Here is a 20,644-nt window from a genome sequence, read left to right on the forward strand (position 1 = left end):
AGACAGGGTAAATTGGTGTCGTTCCAATGAGGCCAGTTTACACCAGCTGAAGATTCAGACCCACAGCTGTATTTGTGTAACCTCAGTGCTGCATGAGCACAGTTTTTCCATTATAAATATCTGTGTATATGATTCATAGAATACGTAAGTTTAAGCTACAGCACATTAAAGTATTCCAGACAATGGGCCCAACTGTCAACCCACTAGAAAATTAGCTAGATGTGTGATGTGACAAATAGATTTGTATGAATATCAGAGCAGCATTTCCAACATACTCACGCTGAATGTTCCTACTAAATGCCAGAGTAAGAGATCTGTGTTTTTTTCCTGACAGATATCAAGCCACAGCCATGCACAAAGTAAGGCACATGATTCCTATAATGCTGAATAGAGAAGCAATAGTTTTGTTGTTGAGGGTGGGATAAAATTACAGATCCTGAACACATAAATATGACTAATGATATCTGGGGGTATTTTATGCATCTGCGTTGTTTGCTTGCTTTTTGAAATATTGTACCTTTCCACCACACTTAGTGACATCAAACACTTGGGCATTCCTGGTAAGGATTTTCTGTTCCTTGAAATGGAAATGGCCTTTCCTGGGCACAGATCATCTACAGAGAACTGCTTGCTGTCTTAAGTGCAAATTAATTCATTGGCTGGATAGGAAATGTAATACTAAAAGAGATAAATAGACAACAGCCTCATGAATGGAAAAAACAGTGTAAATTATGAAAAGATCAGAGTGGGTCCCCAGATAAAGGATCTTTCAGTTTTCAGAATCTGTGAGAGTCAATTTCATTCAGTTGAAAATGCTGTACGAGTTTGGTGACTTTATTATAGACCCTGGTTCAATTCCTGGCTTAACGTGCGATATTCCTGTGACTCCAAACAGCTGCCATTAAAAACAAAACAGCCAGACAGATGTTCACTGTTTTGTATCAGAAGTGTGGCGTTTCCCCTACCAAAATCACCTGTGTCTGAGGCCCAGAGATACAGCTGTGGTGTAATCATAGGTTAAAACTCCCAACATGTCATGACACCGTTGGGCTGGAGCTGGGATCTCTGCGCAGACGCAAAGGCAAGGACATCAGCTTTCTGCTCGATTTCAGGGTGTCCACCACTCCATATCCCCATCCCATGAACCAACTGGTTCGATGCTTTCCCTCAACATCAGCAAACCTGGCAAGCTGGGAGGGCAGACGGTGTCCCCGCCTGGGGACACGCATTCCAGAGGTGGCACCAGGCCTCGCCGCCCCCTCGGCAGTGCCCCTGGTTTTCATGGGGCTGCCTCAGGGCCTACCTCAGTGAACAGTCTTGTTGGTAAAAACCTTAAAATCCAACTCACCCCTCACAGTGACTTCTGATTCCCCAGGGCTGAAAGGATTGTAAAAACTAATTTGGCTGGGTGTAAGGGTGCTTGCGCATTCCCCTGTGCAACAATCATGAGTGACAGGTCGTGCAGCGGGGTGGCCTGTCAGGAGGCCGTGAGCCGCCCTGAGCTGGTCCCGGCCGGTTCCCGCCGGCTCTGGCACTGAGGGGGGCCCCACTGTGGAAAACCACCACACGCCAGAGCCCGACCATCGTGCCAAAATGTCCGTCAGCCAGAGAAGAGCCTCGATACAAGGTGTTAGGGAAAGAAAATGGTGGCTGCTGAGGGCTGGAGACTCTGTGGGGACCTCCATGGCAAAGTGGGCAGGGACACCCCCGAGGGATGGTGGGTGGCCCATGCCAGGGCAGGGACACTAAGGAACAGCAGCAGAAAAATTTTAAGAATCAGAGAACAGCTGTAACAGCAGCAGAAAGAAACTCGTATTTTCCTCGAAACTCAAGATTTCTTCTAAATATTTTCCCCAACATCCCCCACTGCCTGTCACCCCACCAGAAGAATTCTGATGGACTGGGTATAAACCACAACAAAAATCAGGGAAATTTAGTCTGGGGAAGAACAGGTGTTTATGGGAGTGTGTCCTACTTTTTCCTCTCAACACCCAAATCGAGATCAGAAGTTTGTGTTGATTAGCAATAAATTGAGCAAAATTCCTCAACTTGAGACTGTTTTGCTTTCGACACCTTTTCAGCACCTGTGTAGGATGTAAGGCGTCCAGGATTTCAATGCCAAGTAATATGGAGGGGCCTTGCAATACATGAAGGTTCAAGAAAACATTTCTGAATTAGTTTTCATAACGTGCATGATATCTAAGAAGAAAAGCCAGAGTGACCTGGTTTAAAATGACAGTGATACTCCTGGAAAGGATCCACAGACCATGCTCCTGGTTTCACCCCTTAACCATCACCAGCTCCTGAGGAGGCAACCTCTCAACTGCACACCCACCTTTACGTGTTTCCTATAAATAGATATGAAGGCTAATTTAAGATATACTTTGAAGACCTCAAGCTCTGCCAAGTGTGGGCCATTTAAAACATTTCAGCCAGGCCAGGAAGACATTCATTTAGGAATAATCACACAGCTACATCTGAAAGATGCTGCACAATAAGTCTGTGACCCTCATGCACAGTTTAATTACATTATTTCCTGACAGCAAGGCTCTTATCACCTAACCTTCTTGAGGATCAAAGCAATAAATAAAGCAGCTTTCTTCTCTTTTTCTATATGTGCGGGCCTCTTTCTCCTCTTTTTCTAGGTGTGTGGGCTTCATTGCCCTTTAGAGCATTTGGGTTTTCTTGTCTTCATTAGTTAAAGCAGACCTTCGTGGTTATAATATGCTATATTCATCCTTAAAAATGAGTTTAAAGTCTGTATTCAGATGCCAAAACACTTTCTCTTGCCATACTGATCAGGGGAGCATTCCTGTGCCTCCCAGCGGTGCCAAGTTGGAGAAGCTGAAACAGCCTCAAAATGCTCCCTATCAAAATTGGCAAGCAAAATAAAGAGGAAATTTGTGCAAATGCAAAAATATTCCATCGGAACATACTGCCTTCAATTATTTTTGGACCCATTCTAACGTTCATGGAGGAAGCAAGAGGAATAGTAACTGCGTATCCACTGTCGGCAGCAGGAAACTACAAATAGCAGAGCACACCATGTTCCAGTTTCAGCAGAGGCAGGCTTCAGATGTGTTTCCTTACAGTCAGGAGCGGACGGAGTCTGGAAACATTAAGCAGGAACTACGCCATCACTTGGATAATGTTCTGCCCTTTTGCACTGAAAGGTCATGAGTGTGTTGGATGATGCACTGCAAATAGGATAGAAAGTGGCCCCAGACTGCCGTAACCATGCTATGGGGCACGCTTAGCATGAAGGAAATGCGCAAGTCTTTCTCAACCCTAGCTGCAGCAGTGGAGCGAGGCATTGTTGTTGTTTTCACCTTCCCATCAAAAAGATCAGGTTCAATTCCAAGTGCTGTGGAGGCAACATATTTAGCTGCCTGCAAAGAAAAGCAGATTTGGCAGCACAGGGCAGAGTGAATTGATAAAGAAAGATGAAAAGCACTGAGATATCCATTTTACATATCAGATCAGGACTCCCACTGCAGGACAGGCTTCCTGTGTGACAGGAGGCAAGGCAGTTAACCTCTGTGGTTTTTAATTCCCAATTTTTAGCTTTGAACTTTGCATCCTTTGTACTTTCATTTTGCTGCTCCAAAGCCAATCCAGCTCAACAGCAATCAGTCTCCAGCAGATGATTGCCCTTCCTGATGGACAGCTGTCCACATCTGAAAAATCAGCACCATGAATGCCTTCAGAAGATTCTTATGTGCTTTGGTTGTGGAGTCTGAAACTCGGGTCATAGAAGTGTTACGGGAGGAAGTTTGTACTCTCAGAGCTGTCAAACCAGCAACAGATCATTGCAGCAGAAACAGAAATGTCAATGGTAAGCTCCAGAAGGAGTCCTGCCCCCTCCTCCACAGGGAAAGAAATGATGGTTGCAACAAGGGTAGGTGACATTCACCACTAGAATAACATCCACCAGGAAGAGGATTTCTCATATATATTTATCCAGTTCCCTGTACTGCTCTGCTCAGCAGGCAAGGCAATCCCACACTTCCTCAAACCAGATGGCAAAACTGGGTTTGTAGCTGCTTTCAGTTGTAGGAGCAGCACAAAGCAGTTGGTGCGTACTTGTGAGTTTGTCCTGTTGTTGTTATTAGATTTGTCCCCACGCTTTCTACTGGTGGATGGAAAGGCAGAAAAGCAAATGTTCACAATGCTATTGGTACATAGGGGAAGACCCCCTGTGGCCTTGACTGATAAATGAGAAAGTAGCAGGATACAAGCTTGACACTGAAAAAGCTGCAAGCTCCTTTGGAACATCACTAATAATGAAGACATTTTGATTTTACAATCCAAGGAGCAGAAATGAGCTCTGTTTGTGCTTTGAGGGAAGTTAAAAACTATAACGATCTCTTGGTCTTGCAAAAATCTGTTCTTTCCTACAGATACCAAGAACAGGATCTTATTAAGTGTGACCAGCAGTGGTCAAAGTAATGAACAGTTCCCACAGAACCCCCCGTGATTACTTCCCACTCCGGCAACCCTTCAATTTAGATTGGTGGGCAACAAATTGTGGATGGCATTAGCAACCTGTCAGCAGCCTACTTCATATTAAACAGAGCAGATGTGAGCTAGCTGCGTCTTTAATTCAGAGCTACAGCCTGCAATGACTGCAAGCCCCAGCATGCAGGTTCTTGAACCGAGAGATACAGTCTATGCAGGATTCGTCTTCCTGTTAAAGATGACGGGTTTTGCAGGTAATTTATCCTTATGATGCTGAAGAGGATTTACCCCACAGTTCCCCAATAATTCTTTCGTGTCCATGACTAGGTGAGGGGGATTGCAGATTTGACACAGTTTAGCTGCCACTCTCAGAGCCTTCCAGAGTGGAAGGTGCTGATCCCACTCTTTAGCACATGACATCTATGCTCACAGCATCACAAGGAACTGTCAACACACACTCTGTGCAAAACCACCCCTTGTTATAACATTTTTTCTGATTCTAGCAAACTCTGTTCTTTTGTTTGTTTAAAAAAAAAAGAAACAAAAATTTGAGACCAGGTAAACCCAGTAATTTGTGGAATCCATGAGCCTAAGCCCTCTTTTGCTACCACCGAGCTTCATAACAAAAATCAGTAAAGATGCATTCAGAACATCATACTGTTTATTCAGCTGCATCATAGTGGCTTACCCATGACAGAGAGCACTGATGTGCTTCAAGACAAAGCAGGAGCAGTACTCAGTAGCAAGAGTTCAATTATTTTAAAATGCAAAAAAAAGAAACACGACAGAGAACACATTTGAATAAACACTGAAAATTAATTAAAAACTGCTGTTACAATAGTTATTGCTACATGCTTTCAATTCTCACCTGTTTTGTTAGAGCCTCCTTTGTTCTAAGATGTGTGAAGTAATTAAATAAAAGTGATTAAAGCTGGCATACATTCATTTGGGGAAATACACAGACTTTTAAGAATGGATATACAGTTTCTCCCTTTGATATGAATTTCCTGTGTTGATCCTTTGTCCTTGACTGATGCTATTAGAAAAGTATTGCACAAAACATCTTAAGTGAAGCAGAATATTCCCAGTACTATACTAAAGCAACCCAAGTCATGTGTGGATAAATATCTGTATTCAGTAGGAATGTTTCCATACCCTTAGATCTCCAAGGGCATTTTTCAACTGCAAATGTGCATTTCTTTGCTGGAAACAGCCAATACTCCAGCCAGATTCAGTACCTTACTGTGCTAGGTGCCATACAAACATGCACTAACTATTGTTTATGCATCCAGATCAGTCTCAATTTAAGCTTCCTTTCCATATCATCCATATAACTATATTTCCGACATTTTAAGATCTGATATTGTAAGATGGTGTCTGCCAATTCAACAATTTAGGGACCTTTCTGCACCCATTTTCTGTGTTCTGCCTGGTATTAGAAATTCTGTGTCAGAGCAAACACTTCATGTTGAACATGGGGCTTGTCCTCTTTGTTGTTTTAGTTTCAGAGTGGGCTTAAGTACCAAGGATGGCACGTGATGATAATCTTCTATTCACATGGCAGCTTATTTAGACCGATAGCTGACTTTCCTTCCAGCATTGGCATCCCAAGTCTGATTTTATTAATGGGGAGGAACAGTCATCTAGTGAGAATCTCTATACCAAAAAAGGCACCATATGCTAAGGAAAACTTCAGATTATAAAATAAAGCATTTTTCACTGGCAGTATGAGAGAGTAGATGCCAGATATGGAAACAAGGTTTCAGGAGAGAACAGACACTGTGTGCTCTGAGCAAGAGTCCATATGCATGAGAAAAGACAGAGAAAAAGACACTAAAGCAACTTAAAATACTTGGACTAAATGCTGCTCTTGGGCAATGTCTATTCCAGATCCATAAATGTAGAGATCCGTGTATTTCTTCTATAGCTTAAAAATAAGAACCAAGTGTATCAGGAACATTTTTGAAGCTTGTTTTTCTTATATTAGGACTATTGCAAGCCCTGGCAAATAAGGCTGCCCATAATGTTGCAAATGTGTACTAACACAACTGGAATACTGGGGGGGAGCACCAGCACAGACAGCTGGAAGTAAGGTCCCGTTTCTCTACGTGGGTGGCAAAGTTGCTAACCCTGCCATCAGTAAGGCTGGAGCCAGAGACAGTAGCTAGAGATGGTGGCTACACAGCTCCTGGATGGAGGGCTCTAACAGCACTGGCTCATTGAATACCTGTCAGTGGGAACTCTTACAGAGACCACGAGTCTTTCACTAAGTTCAAGAGAAGCTGAGACTCTCTCTGCTTCACAGGACCAGGCCACTGTCTTTTTAGCAGACAACTCAGGGAGAGCTCGAGCACCAAAATGCGATCAGGTCAGGGGATACAGCTAAAACTAGCCTGAAACCGAATTGTTTCACCTGATGAAAAGAGAAGCAGCTTCTTTGGGCTGAGGGGTAGGTACCAACAACAAACTGAGCCCTTGTGATCTCTGAGAACTCTTTTTCTGGGACTATGGGTAAGGGATTTAATTTATGCTTAGCAGTAAATTCTTGGTCAGTCTTCTTATAAAGCTCTCTGCAAATACATGCATGTTCACAGAGACCCCAGTTCAGTGCCTTTCCCAGTCAGTATCTGTACCCCAAGGCCTCTGTCCCTTGTCTGCACAGACATTTGGAATGGGCTAAGGATGAAAGTAACATGCTTAAATGAGCCTCACTTAGACTCTCAGTCAAATGCCTCTGCAGAAGACACTAAGCTTATTGACTCCTTTTATTGCAGAAGTCTTATGGAGCTTACCTCGTCTAACAACACCCCCCATGTTCAAAATCTCCAGGAAAGCTCCTTACTGTGATGCTCACTTACTGTGCTGTTGTGATATCCACGGTGTAAGTACTTAGATGGAAAATCCAGGGCGTGCTGAGTTCTGTACACCAATGCGGTGTTCATGTAACTTAAATGAAATCTAAATCCTATGCAAAAATCCATGTCTAATCCATGCTTATTATGCCTGTATGATTATTACTGTTAACTGTTAAATACCATTCATTCAGTAACAAATCCTTTCACAGTGAAACAGCACAGGGGGCATATATACTTCCCCTTGGTTCAAGACACTAAGGATGTGCTCTCGTTATTAATCCTGATTCTGCTTCTTTCACCTCTAAATATGCTTCCTGCCTCCTCCCCAGTCCTAATTAACCACCTCCCCAGAACTCATTCGCTTTGTATTCATATCACATCTGACAGTTCCCTCCGTCAGCTTCTCAGTACTTTCCTCATTGGTTTCCCCGTCTCATTCCCTGGGACACATCCCCCTTACAGTAATTTCTAAGCCAACATTTCACACAAAATCTTGGAGGCAACTCTATATATGGCACGCAGAACAGATCAAAGAAACCGAGTGCTTCCAGCAGTGAAATAAGAGAGGGGAAATGGTCCTTCACTAAGTGGATTTTATCTCAGTCAGAGGAGTCTGTCCGAGGTGCTATGCCTTTTGGCATTACACAAATCCTTAAGGGTTAATATGACATGTTGTAAATGGGAAAACTTTATCATCTGCTTATGTATCACTTCCAGGGTCTTTTGACACTGCTAGAAGAAGAAAATGTAGAGGTGATGGGAAATGAAGAAGGAAGTGAAGATGTTCCTGATCTTTTTAAACTTTCTTATGCTGCTTTTCCAGAAAGTCAGCAAAGACCCATTTCTAGGAAATGCTTCCCCACACAGCATCACTTGACTAAAGGAGCAGCTACAATTGCTCTACTTAATGGACCGTAATAAAATAAACTGCCTCCTATTAGCAAGAAGGATCATATCATCAGATTTGTAATGCATTTTATTACAGAACATACAGCATCAGAATTTTTAAGTGCAGTATAAGGGGAAGTAATGTATGAAACGGTTAAAGTGCACGTTTCATACATCAAAAATGCACTGATAGTTTCCCTTCTCTCAGACATCAAGATATCAATGTTTCTTTCTTAAAGCCATCTTTTCCCCCCTAAACCACAGCGTAAATTTTGCACATTTTGCATTCTATTATTTCATCAAAGTCATCCTGCATCTTTTTAGACAAAGAGTAGCTTGCAGAGCATTCCTTCCCTCTGAGGAACATGAACCTTTGGCAGGTGTAATACTCCAATAACAGCATGAGCATGGTTCAAATACTCAGATTATATACTTCTTAGATAATCTTCTCTCCCACTGACTTTGCTGTGGAGCTAGAGCTTCTCTGTATTTTTCTAGACTAACTCTGTATGGTGCTAAGTTAGATTCTAAACCAGGAACTCCTAAATTTCATCTGGCACTTGAGAATAAGCGTTAATGGGTATGTTATGCTTCTGCTGAAAATCAATAGGAGTCTTCCCAATACTTTCATTAGGAATGGGAATAGGACACTGGACAGGAGTCTAGTACAGCTGGTGCATCTGTGATTTTCCTCCTTCAGAAACCAAATGTCCCATTATTTATTTCACTAAATGGGGGCTGAGTTTAATAGCACCTATCCAGTAGAACGACACATCAGTTCCCTTATTTAAGGAGACCAGACCGAGGAAGAGGCCTGAAGCAGCGCTGTGTGTGAGAAGGGAGGGATGCAATGTGTGCTCCTTGGTGCCACAGTCTCACTGCCCACACCCGCACAGGGAGTGGGATGCAAGTGAATTGCTGCAACTGTTATTCCACCCTATTCTCCCTCAACCATTTTGCTTACTCCCCTCCTCTCCAAACTTGCCTTCTATCGTATGAACTTTGCGTTGTTATCGCATTCTGATCACTCTTGCACTCACTGAAATCTTTCTGTCATTCCAGGCTGGTCACATCACCCGGGAAATGGGAGCAACAGCTGCTGTGGGGTAGGAGCTGCCGGCCATGCCCCCCGCTCCCTCTCGCTGCAGCCACCTGCAGAGCAGCAGTACCACGGCAGCCCCCAGCAGCCAGCACAGCTTCCCATAGCCTGCTCCACAGGGAAAATCACAGGCAGAGCTGTGTTTTTCAAAGGGAAGCTTTAGTATGGATGAGGCAGATGGTTTTGACTGCAAGACCGCTACTTCACTGCCCCTTGAAGACTAGATGTGGCCTGTGGTTTGCCACTAGACTTTCTACAAAGCTGGCCCTATCCAAATAAAATGTTTCTCACACCGCAAACTTCCAGTGAAATTCACTCATGGCATTTTCTAACTACCGTTGCCATCTTTTGTTTGCCTTTGTGTAGTGGACTCTGTAGAAAGTCAGGAAGGAGAAGGGGAGGTGAGGACACAGAGAACATGCAAAGTCTCCTCCGCCTCCCGTTAGAGGCTGACCCCGATGATGTTACAGCAGCCTGCTCTTTCTTTGCTCTGGTGTTACAAGTTTACAGTAGAGATCCTTGGTTCAGTCCAGCTGATGACTATATTGTTTATACTTAATGTGGACAACGGTGATTACATCATGATAGCTGTTTTTCATTCACATACATGCCGGGGTAGTAAAATTGATATGGAACCAACCCAGAATGATGGGGAAATTCCTACAAAAGTCAAGTTGGGTGCCAGTTACAAATTATTTCCAGAAGAGCTGGAAAATGCAGAGTGCAAGGATAATTTTTGTCTTTTTTGGTATTTATTCAAGTGCAAAACACGTGGACTCTTGCCTAAACTCTTCTCCCTGTCCAGATTTCAACCAACCAATTAACATTTCTCAGATAGTTCTAACAGTTGGATCTATGCTGATTGTGGGGTTTTTGTTTTAAACAATATTCAGTTTAGACTGGACTACATTTTTTTCGTGTTACTGATGGCTAAAAATATTTTCCCTGTTACCCAGTAAAAACACAGTGAAGCCTCAGTTCTAGTTTCAAAATAATATATATATATGTACATACATATGTATATATTAGTTGGTGAGGAATGAATTTGTTGAACAGTGAGGGTCAGGGCTACACCAGCCGTTTAAATGTGTTATTTATCAGCAGATCATTACAGTCAGCCCTGCACAGCATGTGAACTTCCTCACACCACTCTGCCAAAGCTCCCCACATGGCTGACCTGCCTGCTGCCTTGAGCTTCGAGGAGCTTCCAGTGTCCATCTGGGGATTCAGTCTCACTGCACTGCTTGTGCCTGTGTGATAGCCCAACTTTTCCTCTCCCTCGGCCCCAGCACAGAAAAATAAAACCCTAAAGGCCTGACTTGGAGACAAAAGTTTCTCCACAGACAGCTCTGCTCTCTCCCATTGACTGGAGTGGGAGAAGCCCAGGGTGTGACTGCCACCCCCTCCTTTTATTTTGCCAGTAATAGGAGTTGCTCAGCACACAACTATACAGACCTTCTGTAAGTTGTAATACCTGTAATTTGAATAATTTGTGTGTCCAGGCAGTGACTGTCATTTATAAATGTTCCAATAGAGGGGATCTATAGAAGGAAAAAAAGTGAATTTATTTCCTTTGAACACCTGGGGTATTTTAATACCAAGGGGTTCAAAAATTAACCTACCTTAAAATACTGTGTGTTTTTCCTTCTTGTGTCCCCTTTTTTTTTCTATCCGATCTTTCAGACCTTTTCAGGCAATGAGGACACCTGAAATTTTTAAAATCAAAGGTGTCCAGAAAATGGAAAGTCCTTGCCATTTTCTCCTTATTGGAACGGGTTTCCTAAAATATCACCCAATGAGTATACAGAGATATTTTAAAAGGCCCTAAAACCTTATTTATATTCCAAATTTTATGTTGGAGTTTGAGCTTTCACAGGGTATTAGAGTTGTCATTTGATTATCACTAAATGACATATCCAGGTTATACGGAAAGAGCTGTGCCTCTCCCCAGGAGATGAAGACCGTCCTGGCTCTGCTACAAACCTAATTGTAGAGGGTAGAGTGCAACTGAGCAAATGGAGGTACCAGGAAACTTTAAAATGCAATACACAGACACACTGTGGTGGCTATTTATACAGTGGAGACAGTGCTTAGACTGGATTTAGCTCTGAACATTTTATGAGACAAGTACTTTCCAGTCTGAGATGGTCAGACTACTTCAAAGAGATCTGCAAAAGGCAGCTAAGGAGAATAAGCACATCAATATTTTACGTCAGTCTACATGTGCAAAATGTGAATAAAAGGGTCTGCAACCTTCCTTGGAAGAATTTTAGGGACTCACAAGCTGAAAAGATGAAAAACACTGATTTGAGAGTATAAAACAACAAAATATTTTCTACTCTTTGGGAAAAAGTAGTAGTCAAGGAAAGGCAAGCAGAGCTACTCAGAGAAGCCAAAGGAAGACTGTGTGTTTAGCTAATGTGAGGTAGACGAACAAGAAGATCAAAATGCCAGTTTTGTCAATCAGGAATTGCTTGAGACAGCCAGTGTTAAAAAGGCAGGAATCATGTTCTCACTGCTTTTTTTCTTCACCTCAAAAGTTTCATTTATCTGCTGACTTGCCTAAACTTTACACTTAACAACCTCAGAATAAAACATGCAAAGAACCTAGCTGTCACAATGCTTAGACTTGTATCATATCATTCTTTTATGCCTGTTCAGGAGATAGAAAGGAAAAATATATTGGAGACTTCATTCAACACTACAGAACAGTGCTTGGCAACAAGAACTTCTCAGACACTGACTTGATCTGAGAGCCTTTCAGCTTATAACATTAATAATAATAATAATTTGCTAAATAATAATAATTTGCTAATAATATTAGCAAATACTAATCACAAATAAAAATTATGTTAGTAAGCAGTGGTCATCTGAATAATCCCAAAGAAACAGAAAATCCAAACTGAAGCACTGACTGAAACACCACCACTGCTGGGAAGGACAGCGGTGAGTGATCTCCTTATAGCATGTGACACAGAAGGAAAAGGGAGAAAAAGAAGAAACTGTAGCATCTGGAAGAAAAACTCTGGTCTTATGCATTCTTGAGTGATTCTGCTGTGACTCTCATCTTAGAGGGACTCATCTGAATTCAAGGTTTTCCCAACAGGAGGATTGATTATACAATGATGGAGCCTTTTCAGTCCTAGCATCCCTTAGAGATATTTAGTACACGCATTGAAAACCAATGTCTTGTGTCTTGCTGTGCACTACTGAAGATTATATTTGTTTCAGCAATGTGCTTCTCCCTGATGCTTTAAAAATAATATTAATTTGCAGCTGATTAAAAAAAAAATTGTCTTCTGTGAGATCCCCCTGCAGATGAGGTCTGCATTTCTTTTGCTATTCCTCCTGGGTCCAGGCAGACACATTAGTGAAACAACTGGATCATACATTAAGTGGAGAAGATTCAGAGATTGGTGCTTTTGATGGATATACAGACTAGATAAACATGAGTCCAAGAGCTCAGTACTTTCCACTGAGAATACCCTACTTCTGTGGCCTAGAATTTTAAATGTGCAGCAAAGACTTCTCACGAAACCACCTAACAAGATGTCAAGCACTTCTGTGTTAAGAAAGTGAGACTGCCAAGACTCTAGCACAACACAGTTTTCTAAAATAAATTCACCTAAATCAGTACCTGCATATGCTTCCAGAGGCAAACAGCAGATGAATACTAGAAGTAGTAAGAACCCTGCTTTATTGTGTATTACTGAAATTTGTAGGTGGTGGTGTGTATGAGACCTGGTTAGGGAGCTCTGGTTGTTTTTTAGCCAGTCTGTTCAACAAACACGACAAGCTGCTATGCTTTGATTGCAGGGGACTTGCCTATCTACTACAGATTCCTGAATGAGTATCTTCTGAAGAGGCAGGAAATGGGGATGTAACTCCGCAGCGGTACTGCACACCTGTGAGACTACAGCTTCCTAAAGCCATGTTACTTACCTCTGCTTCTGCCGCTCTAAATACTTTTGTACTCTGTATTTCATTCTGAGACACCCTATGTGCTTTTCAGGCTGATACACTACATTACAAATGTCTAAGAAATATGAAATTGCAATGCAATCTCTATGGAATAATTTAATGTTAAATATTTCTCAAATAAGGTCTTGTGTGGGTGAACAGGAATCTTGGCCACTGACTCAGTGTCAGGTATGAATTCAAATGCCATCCTTATGTGCTTTTTAATGCAAAACAGCCACACTGAGTTTTGCATGCTGCTGTCATTTCAGAATACTTTCTCTTGTTCTAAACAGTCTCAGATCTCATGCTGTGGGAACTAAGTGGCCATGTCCTTGGTACAAAGCCATTACTAAAGATTTTACCAGTTGCAAATCCTGTTGCAATTTCCTAGCAAAGGGAAACTGAAAATGTTGTTTGAGATAACAAATAGGAGGATTTAAACTACAAATTTCCCATAGACTCACAAGAAGTGCAAACAATAATCATAGTGAATCAAACCGTAAAATCATTCTTCTTTAGGTGCTGTGACATGTAGATAAATATATTCATAAGCTTAGTAAAAGAAACTTGAAAGAAAAGGCTGATTCTCGTGCTAATGTCTACCAAATGTACTCATTGTGACACAAAAAAGAAGATTAACTTTCATCAGAAGTGACACAGACAAGTTATTCTTGGATATCATTAGGCCTGCTACATCCAACAATTAGTTCAGTGAATTTGGTTTACGAGTCACATAAAGTACATCTGTTGGCAACATGAGATTTACACCTGTGATGAATACCTCATGTTGCCAATTATACAAAAAATGGTCACAGTGTCCTTGTGATAAAGTCTTGGCTAAAGTATGAAAGGAACAGATTATTCCCTACCTTCTCAGCATCTTGCTCAAAAAGCCGGAGTTGAAAGCACTGGTCCAGTTTCAACTTGCGGACATGCCACATCTGATGCAAGTGTTGCCGGGTAGAATGCAGCTTGTCTAAAAGGCTGGTGATCTTTGGCACAAGACTTTGAAAATCTGCACTTCCAGGAATGCAGTTCCTACCAGAAAAACCATCACTGCATCTTATGCATTGTAATAACCTCTGACCCTCACGATCCAGTTCTTCCACAGGAGCTTTAATCACTTTTTTCTTAAGCTGCGTGTGCTCATCAATCAGCCTTCTCGAGCCCTCAACATCAACTGGAAACTCCTTCCTAGCCAACATTTCCTGGAGATCCTCCAGCCTTGATAATAAATGGATGGCACTGTTGAAAAACTCTTCCAAGGAGACACGCAACTCTATCCATTCATCGTGGTTGTAATCCAAGGATCCTTCAAACTCATCCGTCAGTTGAGAAGGATCTACGAGTTTTGCCAGGCCTTCAACAGATACCATACTTGTCTAGGGAAGGGAAGATGACAGCATTTGAGTCAGTGACTGTCTGATCAGATATAACAGTGCAATCCATAAATAGCATGAAGGGATTATTTTCCTCATCAATACATAATTGAAGGAACATTGTAAAAGATGCTGAGGACTATGTTTAATTTTGATTAATTAATTGGATTGAAAACTTTTCTATTAATGGCACTGATTTATTTATTTATTAAAAGACATATTTACTGGAATAATGTCTATCTTTTTCAGCTGGCCTGACTATCAAAAACATATAAAGAGACCACTTCTACCACAGATTACTTTAACCCACTTGGACACTGAAGACTTCTTATTGCAGCTCTTGGATATCTGGACATGATTGTACACTAAACAGGTATATGGTATTACAGGGATTCTGCTACTTGTGTTACACTCAGGCTAGTGGCTACACAGCAACAAAAGTTCTAGGCATATGAACTGAAGCAGGTATTGTGACCTGCCAAAACACAGAATATGCTGGTTTTTTCTTCTAGATCATTCCAGTTGGCTTTTGCCACAGGCAGATCTCTTTTGTATTAGTAATTTCTGATGTAATTAAGCCAAAATCAATGTAAAAGTGAAATATCATTGGAGTACTAACAATTAGAATTTATTGCTAATATAAAGTACTGCTCATGAATCATACACAATCGATGAGAGATGGTTTTAATTCATTCAGACTCAGTAATCAGTGACAGAGACATGCACTGGGTGCCTGGAAAGCAGATTACAGTTTAAGGACGCAACAACTGATGGCTGTTCCCATTTATTTTAGACAAATTATTTTTTTCTGAAATATGAGCATAGGGTTTCATATGTTACTAGAGATTTTCAGTGCTGTCATGTTAACACCCAAGTTGGCAGCCCTTAAAGGCTTGTGATATTCATCAGTGACTGCACATCTATGCCCTAAAGATCAGGCCTCTAAAGAATGTCAGTTTGTGCTTTTCAGAAGTGGAGGCACCCAATAATCACAGCAATCTTGTAAAAGTCATCTACAAAGAAAAATACCTCAAGTCCTGTCCATTATCCTGAATTATGTCCAAAATAGCAGGCTGCCCACTGGTTTAAAGTTAATAATAGGCTTTTCTTCCCATTTGTATCCATCTAAAAATATCAGGCATTCTGCAACGTATTAAAATTGGGATTGTATTGAACTTATGCTCAGCAGAAAGATTATTTTAAAACTTTCTTGCAATATTCCTTGTTTTGGGGAAGGGGGAGGACAGAGGGAAGAGCCAACAAACAATGGGAAGGTAAGTATGTAGCTCCAGAGGGATTTCAAATTTCTAAACCTCTTGACATGGACACTGACCCCTTGAAGATAATTCAATTTAGACTTTAACTGCCTGTCAAGAAAAGACTTCTCTTCATGACTAATACCTGGACATTCCTCCTGCAGTGTGTCAAGCTAATGGAAGCACTGCTCTTATCATGAACGGAATTTGACATGATGATATAGCAGAAAGGCTTTTCATTTCATGAATTCTGCAGCAAATTTCTTTATTCAGATTTGTTTCTTTAAGGAGTTCTTAAAACTCTCATGAAAACAACCTTAGTTGGGCAGGTAGGTGGTAAGATAAAGTAACTGTCTCTCAGGCATCACCTGTCTTTCTTTTAGAAATCACTTTAAAAAGCGCTGCCCACTATTTAAACCCTTTCAGCAGAAGAAAGAAAATAATCTTGAAGGCGCCTCTGAATTAATGCTAACTAAGCTGCCTGGTCCATTCCTCAAAGTGACAGGAAGCTTTGGAGTCCACATACATCAACCAAACCCTTTTTTTTCTCTTTTCTTTGTGTGATGATCTGCGGGCATGCTTCACTCTCAGGACTGTGACACAGAATCATTCTGCCAGAGTTTCACAACACAAAATCCAGATCATTAGCCTCCACTAAGGGTCATACACTGCCCTGGCACATGCATAATGTTTCCATTAAGCTCAAAAGCAGAATCTGGCCTTAAAACTGACACTGGTTACTGCTGAGTTTGTAGATGGGGTAATTCAACAGAGACTTCCATTGCCTTCCACTGCAGTCTGTTCCTGCCAAGGACCTTGTGTTTGATCACAGCTGTGGGAAATCACCATGATGGTTCACTGCAGAGAGGGTACTTGTGTGCTGCCCCACATAAATCAAATAAATGTGAGTCATATTGACCTGCGATGCTTATTTGATATTCACAGTTCTTATGAGAGAGAATGAGCTGCCCCTGAGCCTACCGATAAGCAGCAGCATCCACAAGAATCCTTAAAACACAAGTTCCTGGATAGTGGTGTGTATATTGCAGGGAGTCTACTGTACAGTGGACCATAGCTTAAGAAATCTTTTTAAAATCATAGAATTGAAGGACTCATCAGTTCTGAGTGTCTGCAGGTGGTCCAATAGACAGCGAAAGCACTGACTCTCCTCCTCCAGTCCAAAAATTAGTGAACCCATGTGCACAGCCCAGCAGACAAGGCTCAAAGGCACACACACAAATTGAAAATACCCTTAATGTGTGCCAGCATGTACAGCAAATGAGTCCAGAGCTTTTAACACAATCAGACTCAGAGCTGTAACTATGAAGAATAGCTTGACCACAGTTTACTCTTCACTATCATCACACCAACTCCACACAATAAAAAAATGTAAGTCAGGCCTCCAGAAACTATTAATTCATTTTAAAAACAAATGTTCTAAAAATATATATTTGAACTCTGTTACTTTACTTCTAGGTTTTGAAGCTTTAGGAAGACATTGCTTTTGTTTACTAAAGCACTGGAGGATTGAAATTCAGTATTGGATATACACGCATAAGCTGTCTTTTCTTGGGCTACTATGGGACTGCCCCTTAGTGCCCATATATATTTTAAACAGAAGCTCCCCATCCCCGAAAGCTATTCTATTACTAGTCTCTGCACAGGCTCTCTCCTGCACCACGTTCTTCTGTACCCATACATCTCCTTTCTCCTTCCCACTGCCCTGATCCCTCTCATTCCCCACAGGCAGCATTGCCAATCTCATTGCACTGTAACAGCAGCCACTTCTGCCAGGCGTGGTGATTTCAGAAGCGTGAGGAATCTCTGGAGGTGACATAAACCTATACTGAAGGCAGCCTTGCTTTCAAAGGCACATAGGGGATAGCAAGTGGAAGTTATTTTGATGGCTGAATCCTCATAGGTAGCCAAGGAAGGTAAAGACACATTTAAACAAAGCAAAATTTATGAGTTGACTGTTTTTTTGTGAGACAGAGGAAAAAATGTACAAAGACTTAAATTGTGATAATGATGTAAAAGTTTCTTAATGTTTAACACCAACCTAGTTGCCCATTGCAATTCAAGAGTGCTTTTAAGAAGAGGTTGAAAATAAGGACATATTTATATCACACTGACTTCAACAGATCTTAAATATATACTTAAATATAGTCTTCCATTGCAGTCAACATTAAGAACTATAGCCAAATTCTCTTCTGAGTTCCAGAGATGCAAAATCTGAGTGTCTCTCTGAAATGAATGGATTGGTAAGACAGCCAACAATAGAATTGTTTCTCAGCAAATTAAAAAAAAAGCAACACATGACTAACTCATGGCAGGGTGTGATTGATGTATGAGCACCTCATGCACCTGAGCTTTGCTTCTCTTTGGGTAAGAAGCTGAAATTCACAGAAAACTAAAGTGCACTAAAAGAACACAGCTGCTTTGCCTTCACCAATGACAAAGTTAGTAAAACTCCCTTTAATTATGCAGTTGTATACTGGTTACTTCTCAAAGAACCTGCCTGAGGCACCTAATCATTAACATGAGTTGTTAATGTTACCCCTGAATTGTAAATCTCAATTATATTAAAGCAGTGACAATATACAGATAAATTTAGCATAAATGTCTCTTATAAAAAAAGCCACTAGCTGAAGTTGGGTAGAGGTCAACTAACAAACCCATAATTAGCATCTAGAGAACTTTGTCTTTAGTATATTGACTGATTTGGTGGGGTTTTTTTCTAAGAGAAACAAAGGAAAGACTGAATGCAACACCACCAAAAATCAATACCACAAAAAAACCCTCACCAAAGTGAATTATGTATATGAACCTCTGAGATGAAACGGGCATCCCATTCCACCAATGTGCTCAAAAGGCATCCTGATGCCAGGGCATCAGCCCACTCCTGCAAAGAGTCCTCAGATGTCTTTTTTTCTCTCAGCCACAGGGCTTAGGATTCTTTTTTTACCTGAAGAAAATTTCTTATCAGAGATAATGCTTTACCGTACATCTCTCACGTGGCTCTCACCTCAAAGATGAACTTGGAACTGCCGAAGTTCGTTTTCTGCTTCTGCCAGAAATTATCAGGTTTTATAATCAGGGCAACATGAATCTCGGCAGGAAAGGCTTCTTGAAGGGTCTTTAGAAGAGGCTTGATCAAATCCCATTTGGATCCCCTCATATCAATAATAACAGTGAATCCTCGTTTACAAACATCTTCGCTGTAGGAATAAAAGCATAACAAGATAATTAATATTGTGGACAGTCACACTGAGACTTAACTTTTGTCGCTAGTGTTCAGTGCTTCAGAGCAAAGCAAGGAATGATATACTTAGAAATAAAAGGCAAAAGATAGTACAGCATAAAGGCTGTATGAAAGGTTATATTAATTCTACCATAATCTAATTTACATGAAATTCAAGTGTATATATTACAGTTTAATCTCTAATTTCCCAAATGCATGTAATTCAAATTTTTTGCCAAAAACATACATGCTTTCACACAATGGAAAACAGAATCAAATATATCTGTATAGAAGCTATTTATGCGTACATACAATGGATTCTGCTTTCAACATATTGAATTCAATCCACAGCCAAAGCCAACAAGCAGGGTCCTATGCCTTAACATTGTTGGCCACTTGTAAATTTGGGTGCCTTCATTTTTAGAGCCCCCTTTAAGGGCTTTTTAAAAAGTGTAATTTCCAGAAAAGTGCCTGGCAATCATTCCCTGAAAGGAAGGTCCTTGGGACTCAGCACGTGCACTGTTAAAATTAGGGCCCTTTTCCCTCCTGATTGATCTTCCAAATGTTGCAGGATCTTTCTGAATCTGCAGTCACACTTTTCTGCCAGCCTGTGCTCCTCCCTTCTCAAAAGTTCAAGACAGTCACCTGGCCTGGTCATGGGCAATGCATGGGGCCCAAAAGCACCAGAGCATTAGCTTGCAAACACATCTTCCCTTTTTCCTCAGGAGAAGAGAGGAGAAAGAATAAAAGGACATGTTGATTCAAGTCAAATCTGGGCAGCTTTCAGCATAGCTTTTCCAGGGATGTAGTATTTCTCCTCAGAAAAAGAGGTATGGCTCAAAAGTGTCATCCTCCATCTGCAGCATCCAACATTTGATGAGATCTAGGAAGTGTCTCCTCCTCTGACTGACCAGCTAATATATCTGCCATGCATGGTGTTGCAGTCTTGAGAGCTACGGTGTCTGCTTTAGGCCTCAAGCACTTGCACAAAATGTGAAATTCCCCATCCCCAGTAATATTATTGGTATGGTAAATGAGTAAAATTCATTGGTGACACACTAAAAATGCCAGAATGGTCTACCTACATATCTAATTTTTTTTTTTTTAAGGTGGAATGGAGGTCACAGCCTTTTCCACAGAAGGAGAAGCTGTTGGAAGAAAGGAAGTATGGAAAGAAGAAAGGAAGATGAAAACAGAAAGACCAGTTGAGAAAGAAGAGAAACATGGCAGAACATGAATATATTTTGTATAATGAATGCATCAGTGAGGTACAGAACAAGAAATCCTCTTTAATACATGAATATAGCACCTTTGACCTTTCTGCAAACTGGCCATCAACATAAATAGGTTCAATATTGTGGACATAAGGGCATATGTAAGATAATTTAAAATAGCAAGTCTTGATATCACTGGAATGAATCTGAAATATGCTGAGGAGAGATATTATGAAGTGTGGTTATAATGCAGAAATTGTAAGACTCTGTTTAGCCTCCACACAAATACTCTCA

General features: G+C 41.1%; 1 protein-coding gene across 11 annotated transcripts in view; it reads right to left on the reverse strand.

Moving 5' to 3' along the window:
- KALRN (kalirin RhoGEF kinase) overlaps positions 1-20,644 on the reverse strand; it is a 534,671-nt gene that overhangs the window by 306,510 nt on the left and 207,517 nt on the right. For all 11 annotated transcript variants that reach the window (XR_012044472.1, XR_012044473.1, XM_072875252.1 and 8 more), the window contains 2 exons: positions 18,921-19,113; positions 14,130-14,642 (listed from right to left, as the gene is read on the reverse strand). Coding sequence is in view for 9 of the 11 variants with exons in the window: in XM_072875252.1 (XP_072731353.1) it covers positions 14,130-14,642; positions 18,921-19,113 (706 nt within the window). In the remaining 2 variants the exon portion in view is untranslated. The remainder of the gene's footprint in view (positions 1-14,129; positions 14,643-18,920; positions 19,114-20,644) is intronic.

This window comes from Ciconia boyciana, chromosome 10 (assembly GCF_034638445.1).
Source record: "Ciconia boyciana chromosome 10, ASM3463844v1, whole genome shotgun sequence".
In the NCBI taxonomy this organism is placed as follows: domain Eukaryota; kingdom Metazoa; phylum Chordata; class Aves; order Ciconiiformes; family Ciconiidae; genus Ciconia; species Ciconia boyciana.